The sequence below is a fragment of the Centruroides vittatus genome, unplaced genomic scaffold (genome assembly GCF_030686945.1).
Source record: "Centruroides vittatus isolate TY-2023 unplaced genomic scaffold, ASM3068694v2 scaffold_1209, whole genome shotgun sequence".
In the NCBI taxonomy this organism is placed as follows: Eukaryota; Metazoa; Arthropoda; class Arachnida; order Scorpiones; family Buthidae; genus Centruroides; species Centruroides vittatus.
The window spans coordinates 282,861-309,624 of NW_027122673.1; the positions used below are offsets into that span (position 1 = coordinate 282,861).

At 33.7% G+C, this 26,764-nt stretch overlaps 1 protein-coding gene across 2 annotated transcripts in view; it reads left to right on the forward strand.

Moving 5' to 3' along the window:
* The window catches only part of LOC136986859 (casein kinase II subunit alpha-like), a 48,113-nt gene that overhangs the window by 13,556 nt on the left and 7,793 nt on the right, over positions 1-26,764 (forward strand). For both annotated transcript variants that reach the window (XM_067284485.1, XM_067284486.1), the window contains exons 2-7: positions 8,961-9,275; positions 19,045-19,146; positions 19,286-19,336; positions 22,100-22,159; positions 24,490-24,573; positions 24,642-24,752. In XM_067284485.1, the coding sequence (XP_067140586.1) occupies positions 9,069-9,275; positions 19,045-19,146; positions 19,286-19,336; positions 22,100-22,159; positions 24,490-24,573; positions 24,642-24,752 (615 nt within the window). In that variant the 5' untranslated portion in view covers positions 8,961-9,068. The remainder of the gene's footprint in view (positions 1-8,960; positions 9,276-19,044; positions 19,147-19,285; positions 19,337-22,099; positions 22,160-24,489; positions 24,574-24,641; positions 24,753-26,764) is intronic.

Below are 26,764 nucleotides of genomic sequence, written 5' to 3' on the forward strand. Positions count from 1 at the left end.
TCTAGTCAAATTAATAAATTTTTAATATTTAATTATGGCAATTACATAGCCCAAGAATTTGGCATATTGTTTGGTGTGTTTATCATAGTATCTGTGAAATTTTTTGTTTTCTACAAATCAAATTTGCATTCGAGGTCGGTTCGTTCGGCGCGAGAAGAAAAGACGACGACAATTCACGCTCCTTAACAATGTATATTGTATAATTTTTTTTGAATAAATGTTATACGTAAAATATTTGAGAGTTTTTTGGCGTGGAACACATTATCGTATTTTACATTCATTTATATGGGAAAAATTGTTTTGCGTTACGAGTACGATTCTGGAACGAATTATTCCCGTTAAGCGAGGTTCCACTGTATGTATAAATTATTATTTGAACTGTTGAAAGTGGCGTAAGTCATTTTTCATATTGAGAAATTTAGATGTAAAGTTTAGTACCGATATAAAAATCACTGCAGATTCATTATTATTAAGTTCATTTATGTGTAGGTAAGTAACGTAAATATTCCTCTCTCTCTTCAATGAATATTAAACAATGCTGTCAGGAACCGAAACTTAGCAACAATCCAAGTTTTTTCCAAATATAGCTAAATGGTGCATTAAAAAAAAATTGTATCCCTTTATCATTACTGTTGATTATATTTGGTCACTGAATTTCTGCAATGATTTGAAATTTTGTATTTATGGTATTTTATCTCGACGAGATCTTAGTTTTTTAAATAATACGTGAATAATAAAAGTCGAATTTCGGAAATTTATTTTTGGATCAATTGTCTAGCGAATAGTAAACCTAAATACGTTTACAATGTCGTTCGTGTTCTTATTTAGGTAACTAAACTGTTCCAAAATTACCCGATTAGTCAAATTAAAACCAGATAAAACAGTATTTATAATGTCGAATATAATTGTCGAATTCATTACGCAATTGCATTGCGTGTTACTAAACTACAGTTTTATTATTATTATTACTACTCTAAAACTTTAATAAATTAAGAATCAAGAAATTATTTTTTTTTACTCGTTTAGCAAATGTTTTCTTCTTTGTAGCTGCACTTAAGCTATTATTTGATTTATCTGTGTAATTAAATTATTGATTTAACTATTGAAAGATTTTTTTTAATGTTGTTGCTAGATGAAATTGTAAGGTCAAAAATTAAATATAGAAGAAAAATTTTCATTAGTAAATGCTTGCAAATCCTACAGAACACTAGAAAAATTTAAACTGCAAGAACGTGCGATAAATAAGTGCCTCTGTTCGGTTCTGTAGCGATTCTAAGTAGTATTAGCTTTTAATTTAGAATATTCGGATAAGTTTAAAATGAAATTTATCACGTATAATTAAGAATATTTGTTTAAAGCTATCATATCAAGAATAACGCGCTAAAGTAAACATTAATACCGACACATTTCAGGAAATTGAATTGTCGTACATTAGCAACAAATTTCTGGATAAGTTATTAGATAATTAATTTAATGATAAACTGGTATGACCTATTTATAGTGGTGTATAAATTCTTTTGTAATCGGACGTGGTATCTTGTTATATAACAGGCGTGTTCGTTCGGTTAATCGGCGTATTGCATCTCTTGATGCACGCAATCTACGCACATTGAAATCGGTTGAAAAATTGTAACGGATTAAATTTTGATTGTTTTTGTTTTATATTTATGACAGGTAAATTAAAGCCCTACAAACGTTGCTGGATTTTTTCCAGGCTATTTTTGTGCTAGAATTTTTAAATGCAAGAATTAATGTATCCAGTTTGGGGGCCGTGGATTCGGATCTCATTTTAAACCAGTTTTATTCCCAGATATCTTCAAACAAGTTTACACAAAATAACAGTATTTTTCTTTAAATCAAATTACGTGAGAATTAAGAACAATATAATCTTAAAAATTTTGAATTGTACTCGTTTCGTGTTTGATTTAATCTGATCCAATAAACTGCCATCTAGTTTTTCCGGTCAACCGACAGGGATTATTTGAGAAACGTACGTGCGTGCCGGCTAATGAAACTTACCGTTTAAAGTTTTTAACTTTACAATTTTACATTGGAAACTAATGTTTTATAATGTATGTACTGTACCTAGTTATATGTTTGATAGTTGATTTAAAACTTTTTAAATTTAATACAGTTATAGAGTAATTTATAATTATATTATTTGTTTGTTGCTTAATACATCCAAAATGAAGAAAATGTTTCTTGCCATTTCTACGTCAATATCAATGATACGATAAACTATCACTATGTAATCACTGTGGTCAAACTGCCGCTCACGAGCCGTTTGCGGCTCTTCTAGATCCTTACTGCATTTCTGTTATACTTGTGTGATTTCTTTTTATAAGCTCGGCGCACATTACTTACGCGCGTCATAATTTTGTAAGTTTGTCGTAACAAGGTTTGGCCACTCCCGCTATTGGTACTGTAACAAACTGTAAAAGGCACAAATTAAGTGGCCAAAGTGTGGCTTACGCGACATATCTAGCCATTCAGAATCCGAACGAAAAACTTAGATATCTTTTTATCTTTCAAAATGTTAAAAATATGCTTCGTATAATATGATTTAGCCTTTTTAACTTAAGTCCATACATTAAATAAACTTAATCTGACTGACAGCAATCAAAATGTAGTGCATAGCTTTTTTAATCAGAAGATCTTGTCTCATTTCAGATGGAACTGATTAGACTACTTAGTATATTGAAGATTACATAAGTGTGAAAAAATGTAAATTTAGATAATTTCTCTAGCCTGAAAAGAATAGGAAACTTTTTGTTTTCCTTTATTGAGGTGGGGCATTAGCAAAGCCTCTTCTATGTGGCTTACGGAATTGTGTTCATTCTCAAAATCTGTTCAATAGATTTTGATTAAACTTTGCCATTTTCCATTAATTCCGATGAGGAATCCAAAAATGTAATAAAAAATAGGGGTTTGTGACCTCGTGCCACCTTAGTTAATGCCTTACAAATACTACAGTACAGATGTTTGCCAGAAACAGTTGAAAAACTGGCTTTCACGGTTATGTTCACTGTGTAATGAATAGCTTTACACAGTGAATGACACTTAGAAACTATATGTATAATACAAGAAGTTGTAAAAGGCTGTAGGTTTTCTACCATTGGTATATTAGCGAGGTTGGGGCCAAAGTTTTAAATGCAAAAACGTCCGACGTACATGTTTTCACGTTTAAAACTCCAGCCTCGACCTCGCTCTTGTCTTGCGTTACTAGCGTCACAATGCTATGCTGCATTACAACATTAATTTCATATTGATGTTGACTCCCAAAGTGTGCTCTTGAAGCATTATCTGAACATTATATAAAATTTATATTTAATTAAATTCTTTTAATAGATATTCCATAATATTTTAGATCCTTATAATTTATTTAGTCGATAGCTGTAATTTTATTTGTGTTAGAAAATATCGAACAGTGACATGTCAAGATACAGTATTTTGGTACAGATGTAATTATTCGTACATAAACTATACTTTTTATATTTAAAGTAAATAATGCATAGTTTTTTATCAACCACTGAAATTTATTTAAAATTTTAATTAAGTTTTTAATGAATTTATGTTTTTACCAACTTCCATTAGAAATTAACTACAATTAAAGCCAGTTTGGAACAGCTGCATTCATAATTTTATTTACGATTATTTCATTGGAAGTAACTGAATCACTAATACAGCTGCGGTATGCATAAATGCAGCTGGTCCAATCTGGTTTTAACCATTCTTAAAGTAACTGATTGTAGTTTTTTGTATCAATTTAAAATCTATAAATTAACAGCTGTTAGAATTCGATTTTCATGTAATCAACCTATTTGCAATATGTTACTTTATATTATTTTACGTACAATGTATGTGATTGTATTCTATATATATATATATATAGCTTTGTGAATAATAAAATTAGGACCTTTCATGGATTCAATTATTGGTAAATTGTGGTAGCGTTCAAAGTTGCTTAAGGGAAATCGTTCGGGTTTCTCGTAGCTCTTATTCTAAGTGCAACGCCGACCCATTAAGGTTGTTATTGCAACCAGAAAACATCCCACATCGGGGATTTTGTTCTAAATTATCAAAATGTCATTAGAAAGGAACCACCTCCGCTCTCCTAGAACACTGTAAGGAGGTTTTTTTCTTATGACGTTTTGATAATTTGGAGTTTCGGTTTTAATTAATGATTTTTCGTATTCTTTTCAATGATAATCTAGATTATCGAAGAATTGTTAGTATTAGGATTTGAATAAAGATCTACGTGAACTTAATCATTTCGGTCTCATTTTACTAAGACAATAAAATAGATGCTTAATTTTTAAACTTTGAAAAGTTCTGTTTTCGTTGGCATATGCGACGATAGAATTTTAGTCGGTGGCGTCGTATCTGCTTGGAGTTGCTGTTGATTCTCGTTGATTATGATGCTACACTTCGTACTTACAGCAGTTCAAATTAGACAAATTATTGCAGATTGTAACAGATTATTTCTTTAGTAGGAAATGATCCGTTAATGTCACAAGACCAAAACAGTAATGAAATTTAAGGAGTCATTTTATTAATGTGATTTAAATGTTTTCTGGGATGGTTGATATCTTACCTTCAGAGCATTGCCCATTTTTATCTTGTAATCCAACATGTAATTCTGTTTTCGAAAAGTTGCAATGATTAGGTAATTAAGTACATCTTGATAGATAAACATAATTAAAACAATACCATTTATTAAGATTTTAAACTAATTTAATAGAAGTACTGTACATTCACTTGTAGATGCTTTTTTTTAATATTATAAGATGCAATAATTTTTGTAAATGCAACAAACATTTAGAACTGACAAATGACACACAAATGTCTTCATCTTCACTACATAAATACAGTAATAGCTTGGTTTTTGTTGATTTTTTTTTTTGCGAAAAATTTGTCTCTGATTTCGTCGGCGTGCCCAAGTGACTTCGCTGTTAATTTCACGAAAACAAAAGGCGACCTGCATGTTTCCCGCCTCGGTGTGGCGTTATTTCTCGTTCTGTGAGCATTACCCCGCGCGACGGCCCACCATTGGCCAGCGTTTCCGTTCCCCGAACACTGGTGGGAGTTCGGTCGTGGGTTCACACTACACCAGGACGAGCTGGTCATGAGTTTTTCAGATTTTCTCCATGTCTGAAACACCCGAATAGGGACCAGTTACCCTTAACAGACCTCCCGGAAAGCATTATTTTTCGTGATACGACCATCATAAATGCATACAATTATTACATGACAGTTACGTCACACTTTACCACGGGGTGATGTAAGCTAGAAGCTCGTGTTCAACTAACTTCTACAAGACAAGACGTTACCCTGCGTGTCTAGTCAAATAATTCCATTTATTTTCTTTAGATTAGTTTTTTTTTTATATTAATTTCTTATTGCTTTTAGTATTTAATGCTATATTAATTCTCTGAAATGTGTTTTTGGTATGTATTTTGGAGTGTCTAGAACAAATTAATTGGATTTACGTTGATTCAGATGGAAATAATTGCCTCGGTTTTCGTCGGTTTTGGATTTTTTTCGGACGAATTATCGACGAAAACGAGGTATCGCTGTATATTAAATGTTTCAATGATTTATACGGATATCTTCTTTTAGATAGCAGTTTTTTCTCGGCAATATAAATTTTTCTATGAACAAAACGATTAACTACCTTGGACAACGATAAAATTGAAATGTCGCTCAGACATCTTCATTAATTAATGTTAAAATTGACTATTTAAATTCCTTTTTTAATGTGTAAAAGAAATATTCACATTTTCAAGATCTGTTTATGCATTTTTAAAGTATATGTTGATATTTCTTAATATTTAATCCATCTAATCAATTTTAATTGTACATTGGTATATCTAGATTGATAGCAGTAGTAGCGAATTTCTGTCGATTAGTTTAATGTACAATATCGTAACCGAACGGGTATTTTAAAATACTCGCAAACTAATATTAAAAGGGACTATCATTTTTTCTTTTAGAATTATTCAAGAAAAATTATTAGTAATATATTCCTGTTTCAACTAATTTAATAATGAATTTTCTAAAGTAAGAAACTTTGATCTTCTCCTATGTAGCACCGCCTTTTGTAAAACACTAATGAATACTCATGAACTCGTAAAAGGTAGTGCTGCTCCATAAGTATTAAATAGAGAATATTTTGATATCTGTGAATGACTAAACATGGGATTTTTGCATTGGGAATATTCTTAAAGTTATCTGTGGAAACTCGTCAATAACTAACTGGTTAAGATGGAGTGACGTAATTGGTGAATTCGCTTTGGGAAAACCATTCACCGAGCTCGGCATATCTTGGAGGCAATGAGTTTGACGATAAATTGATGAGGTGCATCGTGACTCGTCATTTACGCAATGCAGCGTTTAAAAATACTTTCGGAGAAAATGACGACTTCGGGAAAACTCTCGTAGCCGAATCACGATTTTTCGGCTCTCAAATTCAACTTGCGTAGACCTTGTTAATATACGTAATTTTTGTTGTGCGAGATACATAGTGCCATACTTGATTTAGTGCCAGTGGTGTGCTAAATCAAATGGTGTGCTAAATCAGAGTTTATAGTTTGAAAAGTTAGTTGTTGCAATTCTTGATTTTTTAACACATAACAAACACACACATTTATTATATATTTTAATAGTAAAAAATATCAGAAATTCCAAAATTAAGCAAGCAGCGAGCATTTTACTTACATTTATGTATTTGTGTGTAGCTGGTATAGTAGAACTCTTACTTTGTCGACGATCAATGGTACCATCAAATAGTAATCACACAAAGCTTGTAGTTCATTTTAAAATTTAATTAATATGCTGGAATGAATTTCAAGTTTAATTGTAATTTGAGTACACGAATAGATTAAGTTCGTTATTTAATTGTCACTCGTATTAGCAATATTGCCGCAGTTATCATCAGAGGGATAATTAAATATCATGTGCAAATTGTTTCTGATCTGAATATGCCCATTTAGACAATTTTACTTGAGATATTATTGGTAATGGAGTTTATAGATTCGATCCTAAAACCAAGTATTGCTTGTGTAAATCTTGTAGTATTCAGAAAAAAGGTCAAGATCTACAATAAAACAAATTTTTCTATTGTAACATCATTACAACATGTCGAAATTTACTCTAGTAATTCGGATATTGAATTCTATATGCTGTAATTTTGTGAAGATAACACATGACAGTGTATATATACCCTGTAGAAATTTTAAGAACAAAAATAAAACCTCTGCATAGCACACGACTATATAACCATACCTCTGAGGCGGAGGTCAAAAGCAAGATAAAGTTACCGGTAAGAATAGTATGGGGAATATATTGTAGTTAAACACTTAATCTCATTTCTTGCAAGCGTATGAATAGCTAATTATTGGTCTGGTTGGTTGCCTGCTACTGGCCAGACATATAGTGAATCAACTTTAATTGGAATCTGGAATTTAAAATTAGCATAACCTACCACATTGCATTACCCAATCCCTTCCTTTCAAATTATTCTTCAAGAACAGGTAACTTGTGGATTATCTGCATGGAATTATTGTACTTTTTGAAACGTGACACTTCAAAGGGGAGAGGTAAAATGTAATTGTAAAGGGTGGATGTTCAAGACAGTTAATTCAGTATATTTGTTAGTGATAACTAAGCAAGATTGACTTGTAATCGAGGATCAAAATTAAGACAAAGATCCGTAAGCAAAGATCAAGATTTTAATTTTAAAGATTAAGTTTCTGATATGCTATGCTTTAATTATATTTTACAAAGCAAAAAACTATTGTATAAAGAATTATTGTGAAAAAATACGCTGCTGACGAGATGTCGTGCAAGCCAAGATGACAATACTGCCGCTATAGCCTGCTCTCTATACGGCCAGATCAACAAAAAAATTATTGTGATGATGATGATTATTTATGAAACTGAAATAATAGCAAAGTAAGTGTTTATATTAAGTAAATAACTTCAAATATATATTTCATTACTGTTAAAAAGAGTAAGAAAAATGATAACTTGTTAAAATTAGGAAGTAACTATGATATTTTGATCATAATGTATTAGCATGTAAAGTTGCCCAAAAATCAATTGACAAATTGCAGTTCACTTGTTACAATGATTAACTAAATTTAAGAGTATAATTAATTCAATTGTATTATCATGTTTCCACTAGATAAAAGTTTAAGATCACTGTCTTTTGGTGTTAATAAAGTTTTGATGAGTAAAGCACTGTTCTCCGAAAGTAATGTGAATCGACATGCATGGGAACATGCTGGATATCACTTTACTGGATTTTCTGCATGATCATCTTGAGTCGTCAACAGGAACTTTGGTTCCAGCAGAACGTTGTGACAGTGCACATTGCCTTAGCTGTTTAGGAGATGCTTAGCTTAGTGTTTCTAGGACCATCATCATAGCATCCATGCTTCTCCAACTCCTAATACCTAATGGATTTCCTCCCGTGAGACAATGTGAATCAATGTGTCTTCCAGATATTGTCTACCTTCCTCGTTGAGTTGAAGGACAGAATTGGTACCATTCTTCACAACAGTCCATATGTGACTCTTGCAGCAGAGACACGTGAAGCCCTGCATTGTGTACAACAATATATTTGAGTGCAGACACCTTTTAACATGAACGTTGTGGTATGCAACTGTATTAAATGTCATTAAAGTCATTTACATTGTCTTTTCATCTGTAATTTGCAATGTGTCCTCTCTGGCAAGTGACTTTTGCGCCGACCAGTACACTTGAAATTAGTTTTACATTTTTAATGTTTAATGAACATTCATCACTATGAATTCTTGAAAAAATGTTAAAACTGACATTCCCATTTTTGTTTTTTTAGTGCTTTTATTTTTAAATAAATATCTTGAATGAGGTACAAATTCATTTATAATTTAAGTAATACATGAATAATAATAATAATAATAATTTTTCTTTTTCAGATCATATAACTAAAGGTGTTACATCAACTTAAATCAGCTTGGGCTGTTTGTCCCAATTACTTCTACCTCTCTGTTCTTCCATTTTCATTTTCTGCAATTCATCATATAATGCCTCTGTCGAGTAGAGCTCGAATCTATGCAGACGTGAACTCGCATAGACCTCGGGAATATTGGGATTACGAATCGCACGTCGTCGAATGGGGGAATCAAGACGATTATCAGTTAGTGAGAAAACTCGGTCGAGGAAAATACAGCGAAGTGTTTGAAGCAATCAATATTACTAACAATGAGAAATGTGTAGTAAAAATATTGAAGGTAAGTTCAAAATAAATTCTCTTTTATTAATTAATTTAGCAAATATTGCTATATGTAGCATGTAAATTAAAACAAGTTTAGATTAGATTTTTCACTATATTACTATTTAAAATGTGTGTGTGTGTGTGTATATTTATATAAATTACATATCTTAACCTATACTTTGATGTACAATACATATATATGTATGATTCCACTCGGTACAACATCCCTGCATCGAGTGGAATCGTCTAATTAATACTGTGTCTTCGTGTATGCTTAAAGAACAATTAGAAAGGCCATTCCATTGCATGTAGACTATATTTATATTAGTTCACATGCAATGAGGTGGCCTTTCTAGTTCTTTAAGCCATATGAAGGCACAGTAGTAGAAGATTCCACTTGGTACAGGAAAGTTGTGTTATAAAAATGATTTGAACGCGAAATGAGTTAAATTTAACTTCTAATTTCTGTTAGTTTATGCAGGATAAAAACTTTATTTTATTGTGTATCAGTTTTGTTTTTTGATAATAGAAGATATTGGTCCGGTTATGACAACATTTCTAGAGAGGCCTTTTTTTTTCCTGGTGTTACATTAATTGTATCTTCCATTGAATCTTTTTATAATAGTTTTCATTTATGTGAGAAGCATAAGCTTATTTTAGCTGCTTTATTACATGTAGTAATATATTTCTAATCTGTCGTCTTTTCTGTGTTGAAAATAAAGGAATCGACTAAAACAAAAACTTCAAATTTTCTGAACCCAAAACAAATGAACGCTTAATTATCTCGTAAAAGTGGACTGTCCCCGTAAGTTATAGTAACCTCATATAACGTAAAGAACTAGAGGCCACCTCATTTTGTGTGGACTGTAGATAAGTATACTGATTCAATTTTCTATCTGAATTTCCATGCTTTTCAGTCTAAGGATTCTGATTTAATGAATTTAGAGCAATATAAGTAGTTTAAGACTTAGAACAATGTAAGTACAGCAAACTCTCCTTAATCTGACTGTTCCTTATATAGGAAGAGGCCAGATTAGCAGGAGTGCTGGATTACTGAGTATGTTTAAAGTCAATGAATGGCGTGGAGCATCACCCTTTCACACTGATTCCTTTTGGAGGTAGACAGGTGAATAATACAATGCATCAACATGCAGTACTGTACAGTAATGAAACCTGTATATCAGGAAAACAATGTGTGACGTGACAAACATTTTCATAGAAATGGAAATGTGATCTTACTGGAACATATACAACCGATTGCGAAGAGAACATTTAGAGCCGACGGCGGTTTACAGATCGGGTAGACGGCGGTTCAGAAAAATTTCGTTGCAGAGACAGCGTTTCGAGCTTCCCACAATGTAGACAGCGATTAGAAACTAGTTATTGGACCTACTTTTTCTAGACTCGCTCGACGGCAGGTTTAGAGGGCTTTTCGATTTGAGTGGTAGTTTTGTTGGTGGAAAAGTTTAGATAAAAATGGATATCATTCCTTCGATAAATGTTGTAAACGGTACGAATCGACAAAATTATTCATTAATTGCTTGGAGCAAAAATAACAAAATTAAATATTTTAAATTTGTTTTAAATGTTCCAGTTCCGATATTCAAATGGATGAAGACTTAAAACTACAATTAGTTTAAATCGGATGCATTTATTTACAATTCGAGTATCGTGTCGGTTATAAAACGTTAATGCATTTCGGAGTGTTTGTATTTAATCATCTAGTCAGAACGTTCTGTTAAACAAATGAGACGATTTTAATAAGTACTAAAATCTTTTTATAGAAATAAAAAGTGAATAATTTTAAATACTTTATTATTACTATTACATTTTGACAGTTACGAAGGGAGATGACGTCGAAATATTTCCTTAAAAATCTATTCCGAAGACGAATTTCGAATTCAGTATAAATTTTCTAGATATGGATTTAACCGTATTTTAAACCATATTGGCAACAAAATTAAATGTCGAAATGGAAAAGGATCGTCATTAATTGCCGAACAATGGTCACTTTCGGAATATAGCTGGCAGCCTTTTCTGACGTCACAAACGAATAACCCGATTGGCTGAACGACTCCTAAAACAGGGTAATGGCAAAGAAAGTAAGAGCCAGTGTTTTGCCGAAATTCCTCTGGTGGGTGTTCAGAAATAGATGCTCGTCGTCTTTGCAATGCATTTTAAACCACGGTTCAGCCAGCCGACATCTATCAGCCGTTCTGTTGTTAAACGTCGTTTAACGTAAACTCTGTCTCTGCAATCGGCTGATAGTGGACGACTGAGAAACCAGATTAGAAAGAGTCTATTATAATTAGAAAATATTACAGTAGATGACCGAGGCAGTTAAGGTATCAACTTATGTTCTGGATGACCCGCATTGAATCTGGATAGTGGAAGACCTCTAGGTATTTTTCATGATGGTCTGTCTTGGCCAGTTCCTTGTCACTTTGCTGTCTTCATTGTGAGCCTGGCTAAATCTACGATGGGTATGAAAAAAGGACCTTTCAGTGATCAAAGGGTAGAAGAGAGCTAAAAACAATTTAGATAGAATAACTGACAATGCAACTGCAGGAGCTGTCTGAGTTCCATTCCAGGCTGATCTTTTCTTCTGGAATTTTTGAAATTAATTTATTTCTAATTAATAATGACGATATAAGATAGAAACCTAATTACTTCCAGCCCGACTATGTCAAATTGAAAGCTTGAAAATAAGCTTGTAAAGTTCATGTACTGATTTATATTGTATGCGAACACTGAATTGGTATATATTTCTAACAATATTGCTTCATTTTTTAAAATTTAAAGTATTCTATAATATTTCTAATCTTGATTTGCATAAACAATATATTTTCTGCTGTATGTTTGTAATGTTGGTCGGTGTCGATCCTTATAGGTTGATAAGGAATTTTTGGGACGGGTTTGAAAATAGTTTGTTAAATATTCAGTTCAATGGGTTGTTTGACAGTTTAGCCTGTCTGCACACTGTGTGTATTTTTTTCCCCCTATGAAAAACAGTGTGTGGATTAATACTGGCTTGCCAAATTTATTTACTATTATTATTATCGCCACATATAGCAGGATTAAGTTAGAAGAAAGATCATAATGACACTAGTCTTTCCCCTGAATAGAGGTGATAGTAAAGAGGAGTGAAGATTATTTAAGAAAATGGACTTTGTTCATCTGCAGTTCTTAAAGATAACATTCTTTTCACAAATACACAACACGATGACAATACAGGGCGATTCGCTCGGACTGGATACTAATATAGTGGAATATTTGCATATAAAGTGAAAGACGAGTGTCGAAACACATACGGAATGATACTCTTCCGTGGCGAGCGCTCTGTCAAGTTAAGTTTTACATTTATACATTATTCAAACGAGACTATGAAATTGTGAGGTATTGCTCGTCTTCGGGAACATTACAGTAAAATGAATAGTTGTCCAAGAAATAGAACAGTTTAAGTATAATAACCGAAACTGGAAGTAAAATTTATTATTCAATCTTCCTTACACACCGGTGATTCAATCAAAAAATACACTTACGTAAAACCAGATAACCGGAGTGGTTAGTATTCGGGTCGCAAACGTTTTCGTAGCCTCTTCTAGGCTCTTCTTCAGGCTTAGTAGTAATAAATTCGAATATATTCCTTTTTGAAAGAACCGAGTTTCGAATTCCGTCACGTGAAAACGTTCCAACATATTTTTTAAACGAAACGATCGCCGTTCTGTGTAGCGCGCATGCGCTTCGAAGCGGCGATGATGTTAATGTTTAAAAATTATCTTCCAGCAGTAACTGCCACGCTGCTGAAAGGGCCAACTCGTCTTTAAAATTGATGCACGTGGTGTTACATCCTGCTCTGTATATTTCCATAGCTTCCAATAATTTGAGATGTTCCGGGTGGTTAGTGGTGAGGATAATGCGAGCTGCGGTAAAGTCCGCCGTGACTTCTTGATCGGTGGCATATGTTGAGAGAGCTGTTGTGAGCCTTTTGTGTGCTATGTCCGCCTTATGTTCTTTAATCCTTATCCCCATTGTACGTTTGGTGGAGCCAATGTAGACCATATCTCTGTCAAATCTGTGGTCTCTGAGGGGGATGGTGTATATTCCCGGTAGTCTGATTGGGTTCGGAGGATCTTTTCCGTTACGGAGTATTTGGAAAATGGTCTGGCATCTTCTGTAGGCTATACGGACTTGACGTTTTTTGGATATCGTAGCATATATCGATTTTAATCGTGGGTTAAAAGTGATAGGGATCCTTTCAGTATTGTTTTCTTGAATATTTAAGCGCCTTTCTGTCTGATTGTTACACTGTTTCTGGCTCTTTCTGTACTTTCTACATAGTCCCCTTATCAGGTTGGTGTATCCGTGTTCTACCGCTATTTCGTTTATACGTTTGATCTCCTGATTTAGTGCCTGGTGAGAGGAGGAGTGCGTAAAGGCCCTCCTAACCAATGCTCTAAAGGCTGCTATTTTATACTGAAATGGGTCACATGATCCCATCGGAATATACATGGAGGCAGTATCAGTTTTGCGATACACCGAAGTGTGTATGTTTGGCCCTTCCAAAGCGATATCTATATCCAAGAAATGGATTTTAGAGTTACTATGGCGTAGACTGGGGAGGAGAGAGTTTTAAGCTGTTGTATCAGTTCAATGGAGTTGGATATGGTAAACTCGTAATCCTCTAGGTGCGTGGTGAGCAAGTTGTGTGTGGCTTTCTCTAATATTCGAGTTGGGGCCCTGGCCTTGTCTACTACCGGTCTTAGCTTCTGCTCCTGTTTGTGTGTCTTAGCAAAGGCGCAATCGAATATTAGGAGCATAGGGGCATCCACGATAATACAACTTGCTCACCACGCACCTAGAGGATTACGAGTTTACCATATCCAACTCCATTGAACTGATACAACAGCTTAAAACTCTCTCCTCCCCAGTCTACGCCATAGTAACTCTAAAATCCATTTCTTGGATATAGATATCGCTTTGGAAGGGCCAAACATACACACTTCGGTGTATCGCAAAACTGATACTGCCTCCATGTATATTCCGATGGGATCATGTGACCCATTTCAGTATAAAATAGCGCCTTTAGAGCATTGGTTAGGAGGGCCTTTACGCACTCCTCCTCTCACCAGGCACTAAATCAGGAGATCAAACGTATAAACGAAATAGCGGTAGAACACGGATACACCAACCTGATAAGGGGACTATGTAGAAAGTACAGAAAGAGCCAGAAACAGTGTAACAATCAGACAGAAAGGCGCTTAAATATTCAAGAAAACAATACTGAAAGGATCCCTATCACTTTTAACCCACGATTAAAATCGATATATGCTACGATATCCAAAAAACGTCAAGTCCGTATAGCCTACAGAAGATGCCAGACCATTTTCCAAATACTCCGTAACGGAAAAGATCCTCCGAACCCAATCAGACTACCGGGAATATACACCATCCCCCTCAGAGACCACAGATTTGACAGAGATATGGTCTACATTGGCTCCACCAAACGTACAATGGGGATAAGGATTAAAGAACATAAGGCGGACATAGCACACAAAAGGCTCACAACAGCTCTCTCAACATATGCCACCGATCAAGAAGTCACGGCGGACTTTACCGCAGCTCGCATTATCCTCACCACTAACCACCCGGAACATCTCAAATTATTGGAAGCTATGGAAATATACAGAGCAGGATGTAACACCACGTGCATCAATTTTAAAGACGAGTTGGCCCTTTCAGCAGCGTGGCAGTTCCTGCTGGAAGATAATTTTTAAACATTAACATCATCGCCGCTTCGAAGCGCATGCGCGCTACACAGAACGGCGATCGTTTCGTTTAAAAAATATGTTGGAACGTTTTCACGTGACGGAATTCGAAACTCGGTTCTTTCAAAAAGGAATATATTCGAATTTATTACTACTAAGCCTGAAGAAGAGCCTAGAAGAGGCTACGAAAACGTTTGCGACCCGAATACTAACCACTCCGGTTATCTGGTTTTACGTAAGTGTATTTTTTGATTAAAATTTATTATAAATTAAAATGATGTTAAGCTATCTGTAACTGAAATATTTAATAATTTTTATTTGTGCTAGAATGCAAATATTAAAGGTTTGGCTCTACGGAGGACTTATCGCACACTATTGACATTTGTCGGAGTAATCAAACAGTAACGGACGAATGCAGTTTTATTATAACTACGGTACGCACTTCGGACAGTCTATCCGTCCCTCGTCGGCCATGCTCGTTACAATTTGGAGTGTTTACGGACTCTAAAGTACAGGCAGTATTATGTTACGAAACAATGATAAATGATTAAAATTGATTACTCCAACGAATGTCGAAAGTATGCGATAAGTCCTCCGTGTATCAAAAATTGTAATATATAGACAAAAAGCAAATCACCAAGCAAATATTAAAGTTTGTTAAAACTCCAGGAAAGCGCGCATAACGTATTTTAATATTGTGTAAGGAGACGTAATGTTTTTAATAATATAATTGAAAAAACAAAGCAATTTTAATACTTAGTATTTTTTTTAATAATCGTGACCTAAAAATACTTTTTGAAATCTTAATTTCAAATGTTTTGATTTGTTTCTGCTAAGTGACGGCAGAGTTTGGAACCTTTCCAAAAATATTACGAAATCGGTTCGCAGTTTAAAATGTAGAACGGCAATGCAATTTTTCATTTTATTATATAAAATTTATAGCAGAAGTAATTAATTTTAAGAAATCTCTGAAAAAATCTCAATTGTCTGCTTTAATTAAACCTTAAACCGACTCGAATTTAAATTGCTTACGTAGATTCCGACGACAAACATCTTCGTAAACTCTTAAAAAAATCTCTCGATTAAATAATAGTTAAAAAAAACTGTGTGTTATTTAACGACGAGGAATAAAATCAATAAAATATAATGTTTAAAAATAATTTTAAAAGAATTTAATGTAATTCTAAAAATAAAACGTTCAGAGAGTCGTTAAAAATCTATATCGAATCGTAACTAATTTTACACTAGAAAAATTAAAAGCGATATATAAATATCTGTTGCCGTATATTTTGTTCTTTAAATCTGAAATTTTGCCAAAAAGCGTCTCGGTAATGTCGGTGGGCCAAGTTCGAAATATTTGGAATTTAAAGATATTTGTATATTATGAAACATAGTCAAAACATAAACTAACTTCAAATCTGCATTTTAAGTGATACAATTAAAGATTTGGTAGCTTTGTGAGAGATTCTGAAAAGTTCAATGCCCGGTGCAATAACAATCGGCAGTTATATCGCACCTGTTCATAATAGTTCAGCGTAATTTCAATTAAAAAATGTAGGGTAGTAAAATAATCGTTTTTTAATATAGTTTTATGGTTTTTGATATAATTGCTCATAAAAATTAATTTAAAAGCTTAATACTTGACATACAAAATCATTCGTCGAGTATTAAATTTTTCTTTGACGCTTAAATATAACTCGGATATTGCCGATACGAGGAAGTGGCGGCGGCGCGTTATGTATTAATTTTCACACTGACAGACCCTTAGTCGAGGGATCTAAATGTTTTTGAGAAGTATCTTCTCGTCTTACATAATCGCACACGTGCGCACACTAAATCAAACTGATGTTTTTGAACATTACATTTTAGATGCTACCTTTACATTCCATTATGTAATCTACACAGTGATTCACTTGTGGCCAAACACTTATTACGTGGAATATCTTCATTTAAAATGAAAACACGAGCACGAAACGTGAATGGAACGATCCTTTATTACACGACGAAGCAGTTGCCGCAATTGCTCGGAGAAAATGCGATACCCCGTTGGCTAGCTTTGCAAATGTGGTGCCACGGTGATGCAGTTTTGGACGAATGCGGACACTTCTAGCATCATCTGAGAGATTTCTGTTTGTCTTGGACCACGACTCGGTATGAGACAAATAGGAATCTCTCATAGAAGATTGTCTTGTAATATAAAACATGGACCATGTTGTTAAAATGTTACTGCAGTCACGAGTTACCAAGCAAAATAAGTGTTCGGTTTAGAGTTAAATCGCTTCGTGCAACTTCTATTCTAACATTTGAATATTACATTTAAAAAAATTAACTGCTTTGTATTAATTTAAATAATTAAAAGTATCCATTTTTTAAAAAAAATCTTGATCAATTAGACACAAATGGTCTAAAAATCCTTTATAAATTTCCATACAACCATTTTTAATCTATCCAAAAATTATTCCATGTTCATTATTTGCGTAATGTGAAAGCCAAATACATTACAACTTCATCCATATACGATGATCAGGTTTTAAATGATTATAAAATAACACCTTTGTTTGCTTGTCTTCGAATATTAGTTTCCAAGCATTTTAAGATTTCTTTGGCCCACTGTATATGTAGATTCATAGATTATATATATATAAAATCTTTGAGAGTAAGTCGGGATATAAAGACAAGGATTCAACAAAATGACACGGGAACAGGATTTATTCAGTGAGTTTAGAATATAATGTAATAAAGATGCAAAGTAAATTTAGTAAGAGTTGTGTAGACGTTGTATCTCCTTACACATTTGTCGAATAGAATGCCCGTCCTGTTAATGTCGATTTTTCTAGCAGTATACATTTTATGCAGCGAGATAGGATATTAGTTATTTAAAATGATTGGTAATAATCTGAATGAGGACACTGTTTAAATTCAATGCGATGTGCAAAACTGTTAGTACAGTACCTTTTGATACTACTACTACTACTAGGCCGTATTGCATCTACCCTTAAAATTGAATAATACATTATTATTTTTTATGCCAAAATATCACACATTTGACAATCATTTCTTGATTAGATGATAAGCAACAATTAATGCAATTTTTATTTGTATGGCAAGATAAATAAAGGCTGTGATAAAACTTACAAATAACAAAAGGTTTATTATATATGATTATTGCATACTTAATTGAAAACGTAAAGTTTTTTTGCGACTGGACTATGCAATTTCTGAGTTTATGATAAAAAATTCGACCTTTTAAATGGTTTTTGCGAGTCTCTCGGACTCGTTCGCGTCTTTAAATTTATATCTGCTAGAAATTTTACCCGTTTAACGAGGAATTATGATTTCTGCCGCTTCTTATTTGATTTTACATTTCTTTATAACATAGATTAATTAAAAATTGCAAATAACTCGCTAATAGTCCTTTCATCAGTACAGTACAATAGTAGTCAACTTTCATCCTTGAGTAGAGTATATTTCATTGTACTCAAGGAACTCTCATTGAGGAGAAATGCTGGAACTCTCAACTAACGTATCGGATAATGATAGTAAAAATGAGGAGGATGTAACCTTTACCGATTGAAACGTACAAATCGGATTGTGAATCCGTCAAATTGGAAGATGTGACGTGATTTTGTAATCTGAAATAGAGAAAGCGTTGTCTGATGAACTTGATTTATTAGTGGGTGAAGGTGGTTCAATTTGGAAGAAAACTCTACATTGCATTGGGAGAAAGTTCGTTCACACAACATATAGTCCCACCCGTAAGGTTGTAATGCTACCGGGATAATTTTTAGAAGCTGCACAAGATATATTCTTTCTTTTTTTTATTGACAACTCAATCGTAGGACAATACTGTAAAATTTAATAATTTACTTTTATAAAATATTCAATTGAATTCCATACAGTTCACTGGGTTCGTCGCAACCATTTGTTATAAAATTAGCATTGACGTCTAAGGATTGATTTTTGAATGAAGTTTTCATATTAAAAACAATGACTTAACGTGTTATTTTCCTTTGATAGCCTGTCAAGAAAAAGAAAATTAAGCGAGAAATCAAAATTCTTGAAAATCTGCGTGGTGGACCAAATATAATCAACTTGCAGGCAGTAGTTAAAGATCCTATTGTATGCATTTTATGTTATTTATTAAATATAAGCTTGAGTTGTTATATATTTTGAAATTATTAGAATTTTTTATATATATATATAATGTATTTATGATAGTTTTTAAAAATTTTGAATATAACTAATGCTTTTCTTTTAGTCTCGAACACCAGCCTTAATATTTGAACACGTGAACAATACAGATTTTAAGGTGAGTCGGCAATATTTAAATTTAGCAGTTCGATCTATTTATAGTAGTACGATATTCAGCGATGTAAAACATTATAATAAAATAAACAGACCTATAAAATTCATCTATAATTTATAACATACTTTTGGCATCTTACGTTCAGTCGATGGGATTAGGCACCGAGGGAGGTGGCCCAGGAAGATTTTATATAGAAAATGGGCCTCTAAGTATTAGACACGAGAATAAAACCTGGAAAATTCCTCGTCGGTTAGGCGTAAACTTGATGTTTGGTGGTTTTTATCTCCTCGGCCATCTTAAATAGTTATAGAATGCATATATTTAACCATTAAGGTCCATTTATACAAAACAGTGATGTGCCGGCACAGTGACCGTTTCGTGACAGTGATGCCTGGCACGGCACGGTGATGAATATTTACACACGACAGTGACGTTATTTGTTTCGTTCTCTCGGTGAGTGGTCATGGACTTTTCTGAGGATGAATTGGCTATGATTGTTAAACATTTGAATGAAGAAGAGAAAGAAATATCAGGTTAGTCCATAAGTCCATGTGCATTTTTATGACTTTGAGAAAAATCTTGTTTTGCTGTTAAAAATGTCAGTCTAATGTGATAATTTTTACACTGAAGTGTTAAATTGGATCTCATTCATATAATACTGTTCAGAATTGTGAACATTTCAGTTGTTTATTTTTGTTAAAATGGAAGTAACTGACGAATATAAAAGACATGTTTTATACTTTTTACTTTTAAATGGTGAGAATGCTACAAATGCAGCCAAAAAAATAAATACTGTACATAATCAAATTATAATTAGTACAAGGACTGCGCAGAAGTGGTTTGAAAGATTTAGAAACAATGATTTTAGTGTGGAGGATAAGGCTCGTACTGGAAGATTCATTGACTTTGATGATGATGCTCTCTCTGCACTAGTAGAAGCAGAACCATCTTTAACAGTTGATGAAATTGTGGAACGTTTAAATTCATCCCACGGAACTGTTCATAGACACCTACAACAAATCGGAAAAGTTTCAAAGCTAGGAAAATGGATACCGCACGAACTGTCAATAGCTAACCGACAACAACGTGTAAACATTTGCACGTCTCTTTTATCCCGCATTGCTTTAGAACCTTTTCTTGCTGGCTGGTTACTGGAGACGAAAAGTGGATCCCCTATGATAATGTGACGAGAAAAAGACAATGGATGGATCACGACAAGCAGCCAAAACCGACTGCAAAAGGTGGGTTGCATCCAAAAAAAAATTCTTTTGTCTGTTTGGTGGGATATGTCAGGTGTAATTCACTTTGAGCTGTTAGAACCTAATCAAACAATTACAGCTCAAATGTATTGTGAGCAATTAGAGCGTTTAAATGAAAAATTGAAAAAAAATCGACTGTCGTTAGTGAACAGAAAGCAGGTTCTCTTGCAGCATAACAATGCCAGACCACACGCTGCAAAAATAACTGTACAGAAACTTGAAAGCTACAACTGGGAAATTTTACCTCATCCACCATATTCGCCAGATATTGCTCCCAGTGATTATCATCTTTTTTGCAGTTTGCACAATTTTTTAAAAGGGGAAAACTTTTGAGGATGAGAACAATGTAAAAAAAGGCTATTTCTGAATATTTTGATTCAAAACCAAAATCATTGTACGAAGATGGGATTAAAAAGCTACCATCGAGATGGCAAGAAATTGTACAAAATAATGGTGAATACATTATAGATTGAAATAAAATTTAATTAAAATTTTTTGCTGCTTTTTTTTGTAGCTAAAAATACTCACGAACTTATGGACTGACCTGATACAATCAAGAAAGCGCCACAAGTGGGTAGCCTACATCAAGCATAAACTAGAAAGGTCAACAGAAAGGGAGTTTCATACTCTTTATAAAGAATTAATAGATGACAAATCTAAATTCTTTGAATATTTTTGAATGTCCCAACATTCATTTCATATTTTATTGAACAAAACAGAGAGATATTCATTTTGTACCATAATATCCATGTATTTCGGATGAGATAAATCAAATAGAACATGGTGTTGATGCACTATTTCAATTAAATGTTCGTAATCCGTTGAAAAACAAAATTTATCGTCGGTGAAAATATCGTTCCGGTAAAATGCAACTTTCACAGTACGGTCACGCTACTGCCACTGCACGGCACTGTGATGGATGGGTCTGGACAGGGTGGTTTTAAACTAGGTTAACGATTTTCCACCGGCAAAAAATCACTGCACCGAGCGGACACTGCATGGTCATGTCACTATTGTGTGTAAATGGACCTTTAATGTAAATAATACAAAGCAAAAATTAAGCATTGCATTAAGGAAAAAGTTTGTTTTATTGCATGCTTACGTTCTATGGATTTTTGTACTTTTTAAATTGTTATCACTAGAGCCGAAAGTTTTCGCCAGTTTTTGGGTCTAAAATCGCAGTGAAAATCGCCAATTTTTTTGCCTTAAATTTACCAAAAAAATCGTATTTTTAAGTTTCTATACATTCCATAAATTATTAGTCAAAAAGAAAATGTTTTACAAAAAAAATGATATAAAAAATAGTAAAACGAAACAGTTCAAAAATTTCAATTAGATAAATATTAAATATTGTTTTCGTGTTCATTAAGTTCTGTTTTTATTAAATAACAGCGGAGTGATATAAAGTGTTTTAATTACTTTAATAATTACACATTAGATTATAATTATCCTGTCATTTTTAAATTTAAATAAAAGTTTTTACTAATTTTATTCATTTGTTTTACAGCAACTCTATCAAACCTTAACAGACTATGATATCAGATTTTATCTGTATGAATTATTAAAGGTAAGAATTCTATTTTATTATTGACAGTAAATGTAAATAACATACGAAATGGGATAAAAGTTAGCAATATTTATCGACTGTTGACACAGTTTTAATTTTTGATCAAATCATTAATAATACACACGTCGACATTGCAAAATCGTGACTGACGGTTCTTTGGTTGCTATTGGGCAACGTACGCATCGCATTTTTCCCGAGAACTAAGATGATACAATGTATTAGTGTTGTATGCGTGTGGATCCTAGCAGTGGAATTTTTTGTAGTTTGGCAAACAGACACTATGTTGACACGTAGATGTTCCGAGTGCCACGGCATCCAGTATGCCGAAGACCACTGGAATCGTGACTGTCGGTTTGTGCCGTAATCTTTAAACTTGTAGTTCTTAGTTCTTGGCATTTTGTGAGCTTTTCTGATTGTTTTTCTTCTGCTCTTTCACGGGTATTGCTGCATCAATTAGCTACACTTTTTTCTTTTCGACTGCTGTTAAATTTGGCGCATTACGTGCCAGTACTTGTTTGATCAGATTCTACAATCCCCACAGTACTTGTTCCTTTTTGTTCAATGCTGTTTCCACCAGTTCTTGGCTATTGGCAAATAATTTTTACAAATATTTTGGTGAATCATTTCAGCAACAGCATTATGTCATTGTTTATATTCATTTTGTGCAATCTCTGCATGAATTGAGTATGTGGTTGACTGTTTCGGCTGCTGCTTCACACGATCTACATTCTGGATCTGCTTTGATTGCATTTGTTCTAATTTCCTGTTCTTAAGCAGCTAGAATCAAGTCTTCAGTTTCTCTTTTCAAATGTTCCAATTGAAGCCATTGCTGCTATTGTGAGAAGCTGGGGGTTTGAGTGGTTTACTCTAAACCCCTTTGTCAGGTTAGTCCCACTCACTTTGTCAGGTCCTGACACCAGTTAGGTTAAAATTTAATGCGTCCTAACTCGCAAATATTAAGTTCTACTCTTCTAAAGATACGTTCAAATAGGAGGGTACTTCGTAGTTTGAGTGGGGAGGGTTAGCAAGGTCGTCGATAAGGTGTTGGCAATACCCGAGATGAAGCAGTCATTTGAATAACTCAACAAGTTTAATATAAACATAAAAGATTACAGAAGACTAAATACAATTTGATACATATTATTAGCCTCTATCGAGCACTAGATCCTAGACGAGTAGTTCTAGCAGGGTACTAGTTTCTTAAATACTAAATCTAAATTCTATACTAAGTCGATCAAGAGAGAGTTTACATATACTGGTTAAACATACCTCGTTCGGACTTCAAGTAGACGGTGAAGTCTTCGAACATCTGTGACCAGAGGTAAGACGACTGGCAGGAGGACCAGCAAGGAGTTGGCTGTTTTTGGCGATTTCCCTGACGATCGGGTGCATACCCTTTTTATCCTCACTGACCGTGGGAGTAAAATCAGGTGACTTGATTTATTGTGGTCTAAGTTCAGGATATGTCACTGATCTGGCCGACGAGGGCTGTAAAAAATTCATGACTCTGCCAGATTGTTGATACATTTTGCTAGGTGTTAGGACTCTCTTTTTATTGCATAATTTAAACAATTTTGACGTTCTCCCGCATCAACAATTAGGTGTTGGGACTTACCTCAGCAACTTACTCAAAACAATGTTAAAAATTGTTGATTTGTAAGGTTATTCAATCGTCTTATCTAACGGACCAGAGGGCAACGGATATGCCAGGTGGAGATTTGGGTTTTTTCACTTCATCATTACACGTTACCATTAATCTAATTGATTAATTGCCCCAGAATCTCTCACTTTTATCTTCATCCACTTCCCCCTCCATCTGCTTCAGAAATTGGCTGTGAAGGCCCAAGTATTGGTGACTTTGATGGTATTTCCACCATTCAGTCTTAGGTAGTTTTTCTCATTCTTTGAATGTATTCTTTGCTAATCACATTTTTAACTTGTCCTTGCTGAATGTTATCCAGCTGTAAAATTTTACGTATTTATAGGCTTCATTCTGTAAGTTCATTATTATTATTATTATTATTGCTGTATTTCCTTGCAAATAAGAGCGTGCTCTTAAGTGTGAAAAATCGTTTTCTTTATTTTTACACGTGTCTGCCGGCATACATAAGAGCACTGCACTGATTTGTCAATGTAAATTAAATGTACCGAAAGAGTTAATTTGTAACAAATTTACTTCTTATGAAACTATGTACAATAAAAGTGCTGATAATGCACAAATAAATATAATAAATTAATTAACTTACGAAGAAAGGCATCTCGCCTTTTGCCGAAAATATTTATTAATTGTTTTAGCATATAATTGCATTATTTAAATTCTTAAATTTCAGGCTCTCGATTACTGTCATAGTCTGGGCATTATGCACAGAGACGTGAAGCCGCATAACGTTATGATCGATCACGAAAACAAAAAGGTAAGGTTATCGTTTTAAAAATAGAGTCTGTGTTATGAATAGCTTAAAACGTAATTTTCTCTTTCCAGTTACGATTGATAGATTGGGGATTAGCAGAATTTTATCATCCTGGGCAAGAGTATAATGTTCGTGTTGCATCTAGATACTTTAAAGGTCCAGAATTACTTTCTGACTATCAAGTAAGTTTGTTTTTTTAAGTTTTGTTGGATTTATTTAGTGTAATCGTCTCACATATATTGACATTTTAAAAATATAACTGCTAATAAAAGACTGGTTATTCTTTACACGTGAAAACAAAACTGGAGTTTTCCTTGTAACAATACAGGACGATTAACTCGGGACTGGCCAATACTTTGTGATTGCACAATCATATTTGAGTAGCACACAATGTAAAACACATCTCAGTTGATTGGTTTCCTGATGAGGCAATCAACCGAGATATGTTTTATATTGATACGGACATATTCCGCATAGGAGTTCAGTCTCGAGTATATCACTCTAGTAATAGAAGCATCTAATTATAAATTGTGTATTTTCAGAAAAATCAGACAGATGAGAGCATCCTTAGTTTAATTTCATTGCATTTTTATACCTAGTCGTTAACTTTTCTTGAAAGAATACTTGTAAAGTACTTAATTTAGTATCTTAGGAAATCAACTATAATTACGGTCGGTAAAACTTCCGTTAACCTAACGGGTACTTTACGCGGATTCGAGATTAGTTTGCCAGGCCTGGGCTTTTAAGCGTGCACCGAAAAATTAGTAATAACAACGATAAATATCAAGTCAAATCAAAAGTTCAAATATATTTAATTAGCAACTAGAACGTACTACGTACAAATATCAATAATTCCAAACAAAATTTATTAACGAAAATCAACAAGTCAACCCGACAATAAACTTAGCTTAACTTAATAGTAATTCCCCTTTGAAATTCGACAAATCAAATACTTAGCAACTATGAACAAAATCTCTTACTAATTAAACGTCTATCCGTCACCTCACTATACGAAGAAACTATTTCCTCAATACTTTCGAAATCAGTCAATCGAACTCCTCTTTAGCACCTTGGATCGTCCAATTATCAATCTGGACTTCTATCAGAAAATACTTCGCTTTCGAATTAACCTCGCTCTCAACGTCGTCTCGATTTGGAATTCACCTCGGTTTGGAAATCACCTCTCCTTCTTCGGTTAACGTACGGGTTTTATACTGTGAGGTGACGTCACACTTGAGCTGGGTTACTCCCCTTATTTACATACTTAGTTGCTAACATTAACTTTCTTTTCTGGCAGCTTTAAGTTTCCGACAAAGCTTATAAACCGTTTACAAAATATTTATCATAGTTTTCTGGGATGTTTAAGACGGTTTATCAAGTATTTCTCTACTAGTGATTGTGGGGACTCCCCCCCATTTTTTTTCTGCGGACTGTTACTTCCGCCGGGCAGCGCAAGTGCGCAAGATGTTTCCTATGGCGCTTATTTCTCCGTGAGTTGTTTTTTCTTCATTTTTCATTACTAACAAGAGAGTGGTGGGGAACCTTCGTCCTAAATAAACATAAACCCGAAACAAAAAGATAATAAAACGGAAATAATAATAAAATAAAAAATAAGGTTCGGACTCAGTTCCTTACATACTTAGCATGAATGTGTAGATATTAAGTTTAAATTTTAGTTAAAAATATATATATAGGGTCTTGTGAAAAGAATGGTACCATTTTAAATTATTGTAATTATGCTAATTATTATCCGAAAACATTGCAATGTATATTAAAATGTAAAAAAACCACTAAAGTTTCTTAATGCATACACCTCGTGTCACACGGTACACGTCAACTGATACTTAAATTTTACAGATATGATGGCGGAGAGCATACTCTCTACATCATATATCTGTTGTCCTACAGCAACCACTGTTTAATTAAAGCATTTATTATACAAACATTAGTTGAAAAATTGAAAGTCTTTTGATTTTTGGCGCACGCAAATTCCAGAAAATTGCAAGTTTTCTGTTACGGTTAGTTGCTTTTTAAAGAAAATATTACAAAACTTATGGGGATTTAACAAAATATGGTATTACTAAATTTAATTGAGTATTTGTCTCCCGAAATTGGCACTATATAGTCTGGTACTAAACTGAAGTACAGTGAAACCTCGATTTACAGGACTAATTCTGATGAGAAGCGTCTCTTA